Source organism: Malaya genurostris, chromosome 3 (assembly GCF_030247185.1).
Source record: "Malaya genurostris strain Urasoe2022 chromosome 3, Malgen_1.1, whole genome shotgun sequence".
Classification (NCBI taxonomy): Eukaryota; Metazoa; Arthropoda; class Insecta; order Diptera; family Culicidae; genus Malaya; species Malaya genurostris.
In genome coordinates, this window is record NC_080572.1 from 134,805,843 (window position 1) to 134,822,749 (window position 16,907).

The window sequence follows — 16,907 nt, forward strand, 5'->3', positions numbered from 1 at the left end:
GTTAAAAATAATAGACTGTTATTTTTACAGAAATCGGTGTACAATCATCAAAACACGTTAATTTAAAGGCGCTTGAAAATTCCGGCCGTACGAATACATGTTTCACCATAAAAAAGCAGTTCGTCGTCGATTTTTCATTAAAAGAAAACAAAAGATCAATTTTACAATATGTAACATTATCATTTTTCATGTGCAGATTATTTTACAAGATCCATGTTTTTGTTAAGAGCAGTTGTATTGAAAATAAAATGTAAAACTAATTCATTAGAAAATAATTTTATGTTTTTTTAAACGTCATTCCATTTCTTGTTTACATTACGTAGTAGTTTTCACGAGTTTCACAATTGTTTTTTCGCTGATTTTATTACTCTCTTTGTGGTAGGATCGACGAATGTGTTTTGTTTTAGTTGCATAATCGTTGTAAATAAATTTTCGTAATAACGGAAGAACTTGAAGATGTGTTGCACACCACAGAAAAAATGCGCTTTTTCCATAACACAACAGTTACTAGAATAGTAATATAAACTAACTTGATAAATTGCACAATCAGTAGAAAAATACAGGACAGCAACTTAATATGCTACTTGGGAGTGGAAAAATTTTTCTTTCAAGGGATCCACAATTTAATTATTACGCTATATTGGCAGGGAAGTACAAATATATTAGGAAATTAATTATTAAAATGAAACACTGTTGACGATAAACACATTATAAAACCAAAAAAACTACATTAGCTAAATATCTCGTTCAGTCTGTGCTTGAAATGTTACTTTAGTATGGTTTTCCTTATCGTACGGAACTCATATACTTAGTCTTTGTAGCATTCAATAATCATAAATTCGCATTAAAATATTGATCAATAATTCTTAAATCACCATCACCATCATCATTGAGTTAATAATAGCATTGATGTCACTGTCAGGATAGAACAGAGGTGTGTCGTCGGCGAGTGGAGTTACTTTAAGCTGTAAATTACCTATGTCAATTATATGTTAAAGAAACAATTGTGGTTCAATATTACTTCCTTGTGAAACATCTATGTTTATTGAAGCATGGTTGCAGTTGTCATTTTCAATGGAATACAAATTGTTTTCTATTAGTCAAGTAACTACGGATAGTTGAATTAAAATTTGTCCAATTTACGCTAAGAGTGTTGGAATCTCCACATGACTACCACTGTATAATTGAAACTACCCACTAAAACATCTTAGATCTCCAACCACACCTCCCCGGAACTACCGTTAGAAATTACTTCGGGGTGGAAGGCTATCGGTGCTCAAAGCACCCTTCCCGGCCTTATGCATCGCCATGGACGTCTGCTTCGTTGTCTCCTACTTATAGACTATGTATCTCTCGACTTTGAGCCACTTGTTTCGCCCTAGGGATCTACCAGAAGGATATCGGGTCGGTCCGACGATTCCGGTTGGAACTTGGCTTCCGGTTAGCTGGCGCCTCGACGACCCAGGGCTGCTCTAAGTCATAAACTACTCGGCTAGTCCCCGACGATGGATCTCACCTGCACCATCGGGAAACTTCCCCGACGATGGAAGTTTTCCCGGGACCGACGCTCCCAAAACCCGTGAACGGTTCCAACGGCAGAATTCCTGAGTAGGTCCAGTGCATCCGGTTGGAGAATGACTTCCGGTTCACTGGTGCCTCGACGATCCATACCAGAACTACGTCACAATCTACTCGTCTAATCTTTGGCGAAGGATTCAGACTACACCGACAGTTCCCCGACAACGGAAAAACTCCCGAACCGACGCTTGTTTGCTAATCCCTCTAGCGACCGGCGGTCGGGAATGTCTGTTGTTGTGCGCTCCAACTCCACTGAAAGATGCCTGCGATCTGAGAGGTCGCGGCCGACACTGCGTGCCAGATCTCCTCACTGTGGCACATTCTCTGGACTAGCTTTCCTGTTGTAGTTTCTCTGTCACATACATCCAGTAGATCATTTCTTTGTATCGCAAAGCGGGGACAGGCAAACAGGACGTATTCTGCCGTCTCAAACTTACACCTAAAACAACCGTGACCTGTGAAGAGCTGCTTCAGGCCGAAGTTTACTGCACCGAGGGGTCTGTCGATCCATCCGGAGACTTTTTAAATGAGCCGATGTGTAAACCTGCCCTTGGTTGAGCTGTCCCATTTCCTTTGCTACTCGCGTAGGGAGACTGTGTTGGCAGTCCTACGGATGATCCTGGTACTCCACATGTCGTAGCACTCCGCGACCTCCTTGATGAGCAGTAATCAATATGCAATGCATATTGATCATGCACGCCACCACACAGTCATCATGCACGCCACTACGCAGGCTGCGTCTCCACATACCGTACGGTACGCACTGATCACACGAAGACAGTGTTCTCCAGCAGTTGTGCGTTGCGTTTCACACGGAGTGCCGACGTCCATACCGGGCTGCCGTACCTGAGGATCTAAACTGCCACTCCTGCCAGTAACCTGCGTTAACTGGAACGCACCAGCGAGCTATTGGCCATCATTCGCAAAAGCCCCGCAATCTCCATTGAAACACGTTTACAGGCATATTCAACGTGATTGCCGAAACTGAGCTTTTCGTCAAGCATTACACCCAACTGCTTCATTGATCTCTTGGAGAGGATCATGCAATCGCCAGCATGCGCCGACGCCTCTTGCTCAGATTTTCTATTGTTTATCACCATCATCTCTGTTTTATGATGCGCAAGTTGCAACCTTGCTGATCGAGTGTGATGCGCTCAATTCGACCTCTCCGATGGATTCTTCGTAAACTGCTAGCGTGATGTTCGCGAACCCGACTATCTTGACGCCCGGGGTGAGCCTTAACCTCAGTACGCCATCGTACATTATGGATCCCTCTGGTATTTCGGCCGTGATAGAAGGGCTGCGTAAGTATATATATATATATATATATATATATATATATATATATATATATATATATATATATATATATATATATATATATATATATATATATATATATATATATATATATATATATATATATATATATATATATATATATATATATATATATATATATATATATATATATATATATATATATATATATATATATATATATATATATATATATATATATACATTCATATATATATATATATATATATATATATATATATATATATATATATATATATATATATATATATATATATATATATATATATATATATATATATATATATATATATATATATATATATATATATATATATATATATATATATATATATATATATATATATATATATATATATATAGCCGAATTCGATTACGATGTTAAATAGAAACCTGTCAAATAAAACGTCGTAGCAGACGGATAGAATTGTTCAAGAAATTAACGTTAACGAAAATGAACTATCATCAGATAACGCTACAGTACATTCCGCAGATACGGATGATTCCGAATACATTCCGTGTACTGAAAAACCTTTAAATTATTTCAGTAATCAAGTAATCCTTGAAGTTGGCCCCGAGGAAAATAATATTCACGAAGAGGTTTTTTCGAGAGTTCATAGAAGAACCATTACAAAATTAATATTTGGTATCCCTCAATTGATAACAATATTTAAAGATTTTATCGACTTAAAACGCAACAATTGCATATTGTGTCCCGAAAGTTTGATAATCGACTAAAGTAATAAAAATTACTTTAGTCGATGTAAGACTTTCAAAATTTTCATCACGCAGAAACTTTTGGTTGACTTAAAAACACTCGAGGAACAAAGTGCCCCCATTGAATAAACCCATGAACCAGCCCACCGAGGAGTTTTACAAAACGCAAAACAAATATCTAATCGGTTCTACTTTCCAAAAATGAAGTATAAAATTCAACAGTTTATCAAAATTAGCGAAGTATGTAATCGAAGCAAATATGACCGACACCCATACAAAATTAAACTTGGCTCAACACCGAACACGAAAAAACCCATAGAAATAATTCATATTGACATAAATAAATCCCAATAAAATCCAGGAATACAGTCGATGTTAGAAGAGGCCTGCTGAAACTTTCTCAACCTATGGTACACCGGAGCTTATCGTACAACATCACCATTCATTCAGCCACCGGCTTTAAACCGAGAGAGATTTTCATTGGGTTAAAGGACGAACACGAACGGCCTCTTGACATTCAGAAAATGATAGAAGAAAGAGACAGCTTCTATGATGAGGTAATTTTGGCAAACGACAAGACACGATCAAAAAATTTATCCTTCTACAATGAAGGAAGAGAAGAAGCACCTCACATAGCAGACGGAGAAATAGTTTTCAAAAGGATTCAAGGAATCAAAAAGACAATTAAAGAAAGATTTTCACCGACCGAAGCTATGGAGGACAAACAAAGAACGAGGTTCGGCCGGGAAATTCACAAAGAAAACATAAAAAGACTTTAAAATAATATTTGTCTTTCTTTCAGGATGTACTTTCGGATCATCGCATTCATTTCCCTCATTTCCTTTTCCTATCCTCCTTTCATTAAAATACATTACATCTAAAATAATCCTGGTGCGTTAATTATGAAAGTTGGAGAAGGAAGAATTAGTTTAGGCTTTGATAAGGTTGTGCACATTATAGAATGAAATCAGTTCCAGCATTCAATTACTACAAATAAAAATGTGTTGAATCGAATCGACAATAAAACAGGAGATTTTTCAAGTTTAATCGAATTAAAGCTCTCAATGATTAATGATACCTTCATGAGCCTTCTCCCAAGAAACAGAAAGGTAAAATGATCAATATGTTAGAAGTGTTAGGATGCACCGGATCACCGGAAATTTAGACGCCCAGGATTTGAGAAATATTAATCCAGATCTATATGCACTGAAAAACAACGAAAACATAAAAATAATAAAAACGGTTATGTGCCCTAGCACAAAATTTGGCTAACACCTAAATGACCAAACCTGCATCAGCCAGAAATAGTCGAAAACACGTGTTCGTTCGGCACGTCAGAAAAGACATTGCACTCCGTTGCAAAACAAAAAGTGTTCTGTAAGTAGCAGAAACTTTACGTCTGCTTAGCGGTTCAAATTGAACTGCCGAGTTTAGCACCTAGCAGTTCAATTTGAACTGCTCTGCACTGATGAGTCAAAGACGAAACGTAAAAATAATAAAAACGGTTATGTGCCCTAGCACAGAATTTGGCTAACCCCTAAATGACCAAACCTGCATCGACCAGAAATAGTCGAAAACACGTTTTCGTTCGGCACGTCAGAAAAGACATTGCACTCCGTTGCAGAACAAAAAGTGTTCTGTAAGTAGCAAAAACAATTTGAAGTGCTCTGTACTGATGAGTCAAAGACGAAACGTAAAAATAATAAAAACGGTTTTGTGCCCTAGCACAAAATTTGGCTAACCCCTAGATGACCACAATCAAGAATCAGATAAATCGAAGTGAATTTAGTTTTAGGAGTTTTTCTTCTCCACTTTCGGTTCCCTCGGAACAGGAAAAGAGAGGACCAGTAGTGCCGAATTGAGTTTTCATGCCCACAAACTATCAAGCTCTGCAAACTAGACGAATTTATCAGACAGTTTTATGGGATTTGTACCTGTTTTTAACCATCGTTCGTGGAAAAATACTAATAAAATTGATAATTTTCCACTTATCACGCTTTAGCTCCGGTACCGGGAGTTGGATATAGAAAAAATGTTCTACAAATTTTTAGGATATTATAAGACTTTTCATTTGAACCTTAGTATGCGAAAATCGGTTGAGTTGTTCCAGAGATAATTGAGTGTAAACTTTTTCTCGAATTTTCACATATTACCATATAACTCCGGAACCAGAAGTCACATTCAAATGAAATTCAATAGCAAACTATGGGACCATAATACTTTTTATTTCAATCTTAGTTTGTGAAAATCGGTTCAGCCATCTCTGAAAAAAGTGAGTGCATATTTTTTTCGGTACATACCATCATATATCTCCGGAACCGGAAGTCGGATCGGAATGAAATGCAATAGCAGGCTATTGGACTATGAGACCTTTCATTTGAATCTTTGTTTGTGAAAATCGGTTAATATCTGAGAAAAGTGAGTGCATATTTTTGTTACATACACACACATACACTCACACACACATACACACACACACACATACACACACACACACACACACACACACACACACACACACACACACACACACACACACACACACACACACACACACACACACACACACACACACAGACATTTGTTCAGTTCGTCGAGCTGAGTCGAATGGTCGAATTTCCGGAGGGCCTCGATTAAAAAGTCGATTTCCACAGTGATTGCATAGCCTTTCTATATGAGAAAGGCAAAAAGATTAATGAACAGATATTTATTCAAAACAAAAAAACAGTTCGCGCTTTCATTAGGACTTCGATTGTCGGGATCAGCAGACGCCATCAATAAGAGCAGACTCTTTGCGTGGTACAAAACCTCAAACGCTCAGGTCGTGCTTTCATTCGAAACTAGTTCGAAAACTAAATTGCAATTGAATTCTGAACCTGTTTTAAGGATTTCTTTCGTATTGTATTATTTTTAGCCTAAGGCTTGTTGTCTTCCCGGTTGGACGCAGATAGTCTTCGAATAGACTCTTAGTTTGTTAAGTCTTGATAAAGACTGATTTTGTGATAGTCTTAATAAAGACTGAATATTTCGAAGAATAATTCTTTGGATGGATAGCCTTAAAAAGGCTTTCTTTGGATGGATAGAATTATATTAGAATATCACTCTTTGTATAGCCTTGAGAAAGGTTGACTAACTGTTAGTCTACAAGAAGACTATTAGTGATTCACGTAGCCTTGTAAAAGACTGAATCCTCGAGTCAATGAAACTCTAGGTAGCCAGATTTTTGTCGTGAATACGACTTACTTTACTATAGGGCGCCTTTTCAAAATTAGCCATATGGAAGAATGGGCAGAACTTAGTCGTAAATATCTCGACTTGTATTAATGGCAGCAACATAATTCTTTCACTATTTCATCGAGAATATGATCAGGAATTTAGGATAATATTTTGAACCACAAACAACTCAAAAATTAAGTTTTCTGAAAATTTTAAAACAACACTTTTGCTTGGGGTTTTCGCGCAAGGACGACGATTTTGATGTAGTCAGGCACATATCTTCAACTAAACATTATAAAAGGGGAACCGCTCTCAAAATACGATCATTTCTTCTTATGCGTTAGATGGAAGCAGACGTATTCAAACAGCGGCATCGGAGAGCGCACTTTCTGCGTGGTTAAAAACCTCAAACGCTCAGGTCGTAGTTCTCATTTGCCTTCCGGTCGTCAAGGCGAGAAGACGCATTAAACCAGTCTCGCATCATTTGGCACTGCGAGCGAATATGTCGGTTTGTTCGCAAAGCTAGTTTCAATTCAAGCAAGAACGATTGCATCAGCTGCTGGTCGTTTGCATTGGAGAGAAAGAAAACAAGAAACGAAAAGAGGACAACATTATATAAAATCAGCCTCTAAATGTTATCTAAAGAATCGAAAGAATAGATTACTTCTTGCAAATCGAAAGTAGAAATCATCAGTTTAGTGAACATCAAAAATAAAAAAATTGACATCGTAAGAGACTCAGCACGGCTACACTTTTCATTTGAAGTAATGAACGCAAGGAAACACAGAATATTTTCATTTTAAAAGAAGTTCCTCGTGCTTTTCACTGAATTCATATTGCAAAAATGACCAACGTTGCACAAATCACCCATAACGCCTGAATTTATGTTGCATAAATTACCATCGTAGCAGAAACACGCCTGAAGTTATACACAACAACTTCAAGTGCGTTACGTTTAAATTTCATCGAAATCAGTCCGAATGGATCATGATCCGAGAAATTTTAATCATGGTGTATTATCATAACATGAAAATATATATTTTTTCCCCAAATCATGACTCGTTTAGCTCATTTCAAGAATCGGAATTTTGCTCGTGTAGAGAATTCCACAATTTAGTCCTTCCAAAAGGCAGAAATGAATCCTGTACAGCATCTTGATAGTTTCTTTCAATGAAATATGCAAATCTGAAATGAGATAATCGACGTCAAAAATCGTTTAAAATTTTAGTAGTGAAAAGGGGGAAAGTTTCGCAATTCACACAATCGATCAACTATCAATTCGAATGTGTAAAGAAATCATGTCAGTTTTATTCGTATTCACGACATCCAGTTATGTCTCTGACATTACACACCCGTACTTTTTTCCGGAGCCAAGAGCTATTTGCGTGCGGTACGAACGACTGTTCAACACGTAAAACGTTCTGCTTCAGAATCAATTTTTAAAAGTGGCTGCATCGATTGTTGGAACCGAAATAGATAATTTCTTTTTGTTGTTAGTGAAGTAGTATTAGGTGTTAGATTAAAATAAATGTTTCTGTCAATTGTAAAATCGGACGTAGCGAATTTAAAAGTTATCTTATCTAACGCTACTGGACAATAAATAAAAAAAACAAACACCAGCATCCAGGTTCTGGATTCAGTTTTATAATTCAGTTGCGGAAACCAATCCAAATGATGCTTTACACCTCGCAGAAGGTCTGATGGCGGAAAGCCCTCACCACGACGTCCAGTTCCTAACAGGCAGCCAAGCGTGTTTCCAAAAGTTTAAAAGCACTTTACTTTTCAGCTGTGTCGCTTCCTTGACACTTCCGAATATCAGTTAGTTGATTGATTGTGTAAATTGTGCAAGCATTCTCCTTCTCCACTACTAGAATTTGAATCGATGCACCTTCACTATAGTACGGGTAAGTTACATCAAACATTATGACACAGAATTAAATATTGCGAAGTAATTTTTATAGGTCTTTATAACAAAATAATGGAGTTTCTAAAAAAAACCTTCGTTGAAGAGTGACGAGTTGAACTAGAATTCCGATGGATGCCGCTAACTTCCGTCATTTATTTCCAAGCTGACCTGTTGTCCGTGGATGAGATACTGATATGGTTGGCGTAGGTATAACGTTCACAACCGATTATAATCTTCTAATGAAAACAGAGACGCGAAAATTTGGCGCCCGGGGCAGAATAAGATTTGTCGCTCCCATGGTTTAGTGAACAAAAAAAGGTGAACCCCATCTCCGAAAAGATGACTTGAACGAACAAAAAAAAGGTGGGTGGGTAATGTCTGAGACATAACTGGATGTCGTGAATATGAGAACAACTGACATGTTCCTTAACACTTCCGAATATCAATTAGTTGATCAATTGTATGAATTATGCAAGCATTCCCCTTTTCCACATTTTTCGCAAAAACAAAGAAGGCTTCACTTGATCTCGATTACTGTGAATTCCACACAGCGAAAAGTGCACAAATCTAACCAAACTGTTCTAGATTTACACTTAACTGAGGATATTTCCTTTCGATTTGCGAACAACAAATCCTAATAATTCTTCAGAAAACTTTTAGAGCCATTAGAACGGCTGATTTGGTGTAATGCTCTCCACCGTTGCTTTTTCATTCATGCAAATGACTAGCAGCTGTGACGTAATCGCTCTTGTCGGAAGCGAAACTAGCTTTGCAAACGGCACAAAATACATCTGCTCGCATTGGCGATGGGATCCAAACTGATTCAATTTTTGTTAGGAGCTTTCTTTTACGTGATTTCGTTTGTTGCTTTTTCACTAATGGGCGGTCCTAACGGCTATAAAAATAGCCGCATACAGAATTTTAATGTCGATTATTTCATTTCGGATTTGCATAATTTATTGGAAGAAACTATCAATATGCTGTAGGGATTCGTTTCTAGCATTCAGAAGGACCAAATTGAAGAACTCACTACGATATTCATCACTTTTTGGAACATTTTTCTCGAACGATTTGTTGTACAGCAGCAGATATTCTGTTCTCTTCCTCAGAGCGCGTTTTGATTGGCTGGTGTTGACATGGGTCAAATGAGATAGGTTTTTCAATAGTGCACTATTGAAATATTTCAATGTTTTTGCTATACACGTTTAAGTTGAAAAATTTCGATTCTAATGGTAGTTAGATTATATAAATCCATCCACAGATCACTGAGCTATGAGCTTTCAAAATACGAGAAAGGCAAACGCGCCTTATGAATTATCCTCTTTGATACTCGTTTATGCCAAACATTTCAGAAAAGTTGAATTTTGAACTATTTGCGATTATGTCACACAACTGAAAATTTTATCATAAAATTGTGATCATATTTCCGATAGCATGTAGCAAAAATTATGTTGATTCGTTAGATACAACAAGAGATATTCACGATCAAAAACTTATCACTCTCTCAGAGGGTAAATTTTGAAAAGGAACCCCATAGTAAAGTAAGTCGTATTCACGACAAAAAAGGTTCCAAAGATTGATGTGCCGCCCACTAAAATGTTGTGCCCGGAGCGGGTGCCCCCTTTGACCTCCCCCCACCCCTCTCCAGATATGCCCTGAATGAATTATTAATTCGCTGGGTTGATCGATCATACAATAGGCCTATGATATAAAATGTATGAAATATATCTACGGCTTTATATATTGAAGTTCTAATCAAATACGAGATCAATACATGTGCCTCCAAGCGTAGTAGTTTATGAAGTAGCAGATTTCATATCCAACTTCCTATACTTGCTTACAAATTGAATTTCATATTATCTTGTTTTAAAGCATCTGTATTGAAATACCCCACAACTATCGTCGGCATAAGTTTATGAGGATATAAAAATGGGAATACTTTATTTCTTAATCCGCATAGAAACATTAATTATGTTTAGAATTATAGAACACTTTTTAACCCGAATCGGATTTTGGAATCAAGTTGGTACAAATCTCAACTTCAAAATAAAATGTAAAAAATAAATGATCATATGATCCAGCACAACTCCGGATTAATTAAACAGATTTCAACCAAACTTGGTACAGATACTTCCCTCTCAATAAGCGGTTCTATTTTGTTAGTTGTTGAGCGCTTGTTCAACTACATACTGCACGAAATATTCGTTCAGTTTGCTGGGTCGGTTTGTTGTTTTTTCTCTTGCAAAAATAGTGTCAAAATTAGGTGTTACCTTCATATAGATATAAAATTTGTTGTTATTCTTCGTGAAGTAGAAGAATTGTACAGGTATGTGGTGTTAGTTTGAAAAAAAGTGCAAAAAGCTTTAGAAATTCTCCAGCAAAACTAGTCCAACAAGGTTCCAACTCCTCATATTCAAAATGGCTCAACAATGGACCCCTGTCTGCCGGGTTTGTTGAACGAAAAAAATGGTATTCGGTTCAACGGTCTGTTTCAAAATCGGCAAACGAATATCCCGTGTTTTCCTCCCGTTGAACGATTGATTGAAGGTTCATTGGACCAATGATCCAACGTATTCGACCTACGAAGGACCACCGTTGAACGTATTTTTCTAAGATGGTTATGGCACTTGGAAAGTAATCGTAAGTGTATTTTCATGTGAGTGGAAGGAGTAGCAAGTGTCCCTAGCAGGAGGATTTTAGATGGAACTGATCGAATTTTACGAGGAGTCGAATTCTTGACCATTACAGATAATACTCTTGTCTCAGAAGAAGTATTTCCAGGGGAAATATGTAGTAAGTGTATATCACAAGGGAGGAGAGAGGTCAAAGGTCTAATTGACCTGTTTTTCTTTGAAATGAGCACAAGAAAACATACAATTCTTGCAAATCAGGATGTTCGGTGTTCTCGTTACAGGGGTGATTAGATTTCATTTAGATTTAGATTTGGATAAATCCTCCAGCTCACACCTTTGTAGGGGTATGAGGCAGGACCATCATCATCATCAAGTGTCCTTAGCATGAGGATTTTAGGTGGAACTGATTGAATTTAACGAGATTCGAATTTTCTTCACCAGTACAGATAATACTGACCAAGTTGTAACTTCGTTACACTTACACGTAAGAAAAATTGTCCTTGACGCTGAAAAAATCCATTACCATATCGAAAAAAACTGTTGTCAAGATTTTGAGTCTTCGAGTTTGCTATTATCGGTATTCTTGCAAAGGAAATTCGTAACCAGCTGCTATATTTGAAAATATGTTACACATTTCTGTATTCAATGTATTTGGTAAATTTACTGCCCTCAGTTTACTATAGAAGCAAATAGAATTTATCCACCTGTTTCTAATTCTTCTTAAGTAGAAAAAAATATTGTCAACAGTTTGACAAAAAAGTTAACCTGTGACTTTTAGTGTGAATTCAGTACTTTTCGATGGCATGTATCAAATTGATACATTAGAACCGTTGTGTTACAATTTTTGAAGGACGTCCTTTCGCAACATTTAAATCTGTATTTTTCACCCTGTTTCCTACGGCATATTTCGAAGCGACACCTATACTAGTATAAAGAAGTGTTCTACATCAATATTTTAATTTTCGCATTGCGAGAGAACCTTGCCGTCGCAATTAAATGTGTTAGTGACGACGTAATCTTTTTCAACTTCCATTTTGACGAATCTGCATGGTAGGATATGAATAAAATTCAATTAATTGATAATGATGATAGGTGAGACTGAAAAATGCCCTGAATTGTCAAGACTAACAGGGTCTGCATTTAGACAGAACTGAAACTTGCCAATTGTGCGTGTTTTAGGGGTAGTGTTAGACTCCAAGTTCACTTTTGTGGAACACTACAACACCATAATCAATACAGCAAATATTATGCTGGGCTTTATTAAACGCCTCAGTTATAACTTCCAGGACCCATATACAATTGAATTATTATAAGTATATGTCAAACCTATTTTGGAATATTGCCGTCTAGTGTAGAATCCATATATTATTCACGAAGAACGCATTGAATCTATCCAAATACAATTTCTTTTATATGCAAAGCAAAGTCCTGGCATTACATTTCTTTTGTGGAATTTGGCCTTTCTGTTTCAACGGACTTCGCAGCCGATTCTTAGCGTACAGAGTCATTGCATGGCTAGTACTACGATCCTATTGACACTAAGAGTCCTTCCTCCTTTATCTTTTATATGCACTTAGTAAATTAAATTGGACAGCATTTCCTCAACCATCTACGCTGTATACTCATCAATATATAAACACTTTAAGAACGCAACGACCTTACATTGCTTTATTTTATAAGCGACATTATTTCTTAACATTCAATTAAGCATTCAATCACCTTAATTATTATAGCATTTTATACATATAGCCGTCAATTACGAAATTATTTTTAGAAACAAATTATGCAAAATATTGTTCAGTCAATCGAATTATGTCCGGCGTCCACAAAGTCACTTTTAGACGCGACAAGGTTCCATTCTTTGAACACGCACACTGCTGAGCAGAGTTGCTTCTTTGTTTTTGCCATCACGGTTAGAGTTCGAATGATAGAGCTATCAAATTTTGTCTGACTCATGGGTTACTATGATTGATTCAACAGGGGGCGTTCCGTCAGTACGTGCAAGAAAAATCAGCAATTTTTATCCATTTTGTTAAAGGTTTCGGTTTTGAGATTAGCTTTAAATGGGGTTGTATTTTGCAAACGATAGAAGTTATTGCAACGAAGAGTGAGTACTTGCAGGTTAGATGATACGATAATGATTCATTTACCTTTTCTATGTGTCCATTCCTGTGTTTCTTTGCAAGTTTTGACAGTCGTTGCATTTGATCATTACAAAACTCATTGTATTTTCCAGGGGTTCCCGATTTATACTTCCCATCGCCTTTAGCTTCCGGCCATATTTTCAAGTCATATAAACCCTAAAAACATGAAACAGTTAAAGCTTTTAGTAACAAACAACTGTTCGAAAACACTTCTGTCAATTCCTCAAGTTTGTACAAAAATTAAAGGGTTGTAAACAAGACACGAGCGAGCACTATTACATTAAAAATTAAATAATTCTAAGGTCCCACAATAAATACAAAAATAAAGATGATGGTGGAAGTGACAAATTACAAACTTACTTTACCATTAGAGTTTAGATTTTTTGCAAATTATCTAATTGTCAATTAGATTCTTTCAGAACAATTAATTCCACTCTATTTTGATGCCTTCCAGAAATTTTTACATTATAAAATTTTTGAAAAATATTCTTCGAATAGAAACGATGGATACGAACAATCTAAAGATATCAGTTCGTGTTCCCAATCGAAAATTACTTAAGGTCTAGACGACATAAACAAAGACAATACAGTGCAGTGAACAATAGAGTGTACGAAATGGGCAAATACGATTAACAAAGCCTGAAACTTGGCCTACAAGACCAAATTCAATTTGTATTTATTACAAGCGCAACAAACGAAATTGAAATTTTACTTAAAGAATGAATGCATCTAGACGATAATAATTTAGCTGAGATTCAATTAAACAAGGCGTCTAACTGTGTGTACATTATGTTCAAACGTGAAAGAGAAAAAATTGCATTCGCTTCAGTTAACAAAGAGGTGCATACCGTTGAGTGTGACAATGTTAAATACGAAATTCCTGTGTTCCTTGTGGACAATGTCATAGAAGTACGCGTGCATGACCTTCCCTCACAAACCAGCGATCAGTTCGTTCGGGAAAATAGGTCGCAGTACGGTGAAGTTCTTTCCATCGAAAGGGAAGTATGGCGGATTCTTTCCCCCGTGTCCGGAATTGCGTGCGAGTGGCACGTATGCAACTACGTAAAGCAATTCCATCTTACATCATTTGTAGTCAAGGTGGAATACATCCATGTAAACGCCGATTACCTATGAAAATCAGCTGATTACATGTCAGTTTTGTGAACAACCTGCATACTACGCAATCCTTACACTGAAACTGCAAAAAGAACACCTTCAACCAAAGACAAGGTCAAGGTGAGCGCAGTACTCCTGTTTCACCACCACACCAACCAGCAACTGCAATCAGTGTACAACAATGCGCATCTACAGTAACTAGCAACCGGCCTAAGACTGCGAATAACAAGGAAAACGAAAAGAAAACGGAAACCAACAACAATACCATCGATACGGTAATGGATGACAAGACGAGCCCCTCAATCATCGCAGGACATAAATGGAAGCTCCTCTCCCTCTAGAAAAGCGGGGAGTGGAGACATTTTGGTTTAATGATTATATTGGCTATTTAAGGTAGCGCTTCGCCGTGGTCAGGTCGAAGCGAGACAACTCACTGCTTCCTCTTGCTTTGTCGCCGAAATTTCACCCTAAATTGCAAATTTCTTCAATACTAAGCCGATTCACGAAAAATCAAAAGCATACGATTGTAGGTAAATGATTTTACTATGCATTTGGCGAAAAATATTAGTTAGAAAGCTTTTCTTTCGCGAGATTTCGTGCGATTTTTGTTAAACATTTTGTTTTCTTTTTTCCTTTTCTCGCTATAAACAACTCGCATATGTAGGGATGTGCTACGTTTCCAACAAAGCGTCAAAGCTAGTAGCGATGAAAATCATTACTGATTTCTGGTTCACCTGAAACATGAATAGACATTATTTTACAAAGTAGTAACACTTACTTACATTTTCTACTCATCTGTATTCAACGTTTACGCAGAGAGAACAAACAACGAAAACAAAAGAAATGTTGTTGGCGTCTACCGCATGTGACATTTTGCACACCCCAATGCATGCGTGGACATTGTGTGCGTGCGAAAAAATAAGGAAAAACTCATTTATTTTTATTATTCGCACGAAATCTTTCGATAAAAACGTTTATCAGGCACAATTTATATACGAATCGATAGAAAAATTATTTATCTTGAATCGTATGTTCTTGGAATTTCCGTTTTCTTCCCCGTTTTCTCACAATTTTGGGTAAAGTGCATGAAACCCCGGGATAGACAGCGAACTCCCGTGACCACGGCGAAGCGCTACCTTAACTGAGATATTTATAGCGTATAACAATTTGCATTGTCTTTATTAACTAATATAGCAGTACCCTTAAACTTATATTGTTAAATAAAAAAACTATTTTTATCTTATATATTCGTTATGTTAAGTAATTGTTCAGAACGAACGAACAGGCGCACCGAAACAAAAAACTAGTGTCATAAATATAATACTTTTACAAGAAAATTTACGAAAACGCATGGTAAAGTTCAAGGGTGCTTAAAAACGAAGTTCTAATTTTGTTTCGATAGCTGGAACCATAAACTAGAGAGAAAGGAAAAGAAACCGCGATTTTCATCCTTTTCCCCTACGTCCTGTGCATTTTGTGAAATTATATCAGGCTCATGACAAAACTAATATACTACTGTTGTATACATTCTAAGAGCATCATTGGAGTGGGAGTTTAATTTCTTTCACCTGTTAGTATTTTGAACTTTTTGTCGTGAATACGACTTACTTTACTATAAGGCGAATTTTCAAAATTTACCCTTTCCAAGAATGGGACGAAGTTTATCGCGAATATCGCTTGATGTACTTAACCCAACAAATTTTTTCTACAAGCTATCGGAAATATGATCTGGAATTTGTGATTTTGGTATAGCGTGATGGGTTAGTCGATGCCTTTCACACAGCCCAGCTGGGTTCGATCCCCAACCCCGCACATAGGGTCAGAAAGCTTTTCTGGCCCGAAGAGGCGAATGACCTTGAGGTTGAAACCTCTATAATTGAAACAAAGAAAGAAAAAAGAAAGAATTCGTGATTAAACTTTCAACAACATGAGATAACCATAAATAACTGAAAAACAAAGCTATATAAAACTTTTGAAAATAATGACGAAAATTCATCACGCTTGCTTGCCTGTTCGCACCCGGACGACGGTTTTGAGGTAGTAAGTCACATATCAGTTCCGATTATCTACTAAACGAATATAGAAGGTAAACTTTGATTGATAATCGTTCATTTCTTCTAGTGCTTCAGACGGAACAGATGTCGAGATGAGATTCTCTCACCAACACCAGTAAGAACAAACCAAATATATAGCGTAAAACGCCTAGGTCGTGTTCTCATTTGAACTTCGGTCGTCAGAAGGACCAGTCGGCAATGA

General features: G+C 36.8%; 1 protein-coding gene across 3 annotated transcripts in view; it reads right to left on the bottom strand.

Annotated features, from left to right (window-relative positions):
• LOC131436716 (phosphatidylinositol 3-kinase catalytic subunit type 3) overlaps positions 1-16,907 on the bottom strand; it is a 508,878-nt gene that overhangs the window by 314,762 nt on the left and 177,209 nt on the right. For 2 of the 3 annotated variants that reach the window (XM_058605588.1, XM_058605587.1), the window contains exon 4: positions 13,542-13,691. The exons of the other annotated variant lie outside the window; for it this stretch is intronic. In XM_058605588.1, coding sequence (XP_058461571.1) covers positions 13,542-13,691 — 150 coding nt within the window. The remainder of the gene's footprint in view (positions 1-13,541; positions 13,692-16,907) is intronic. 3 annotated transcript variants of the gene reach the window in all.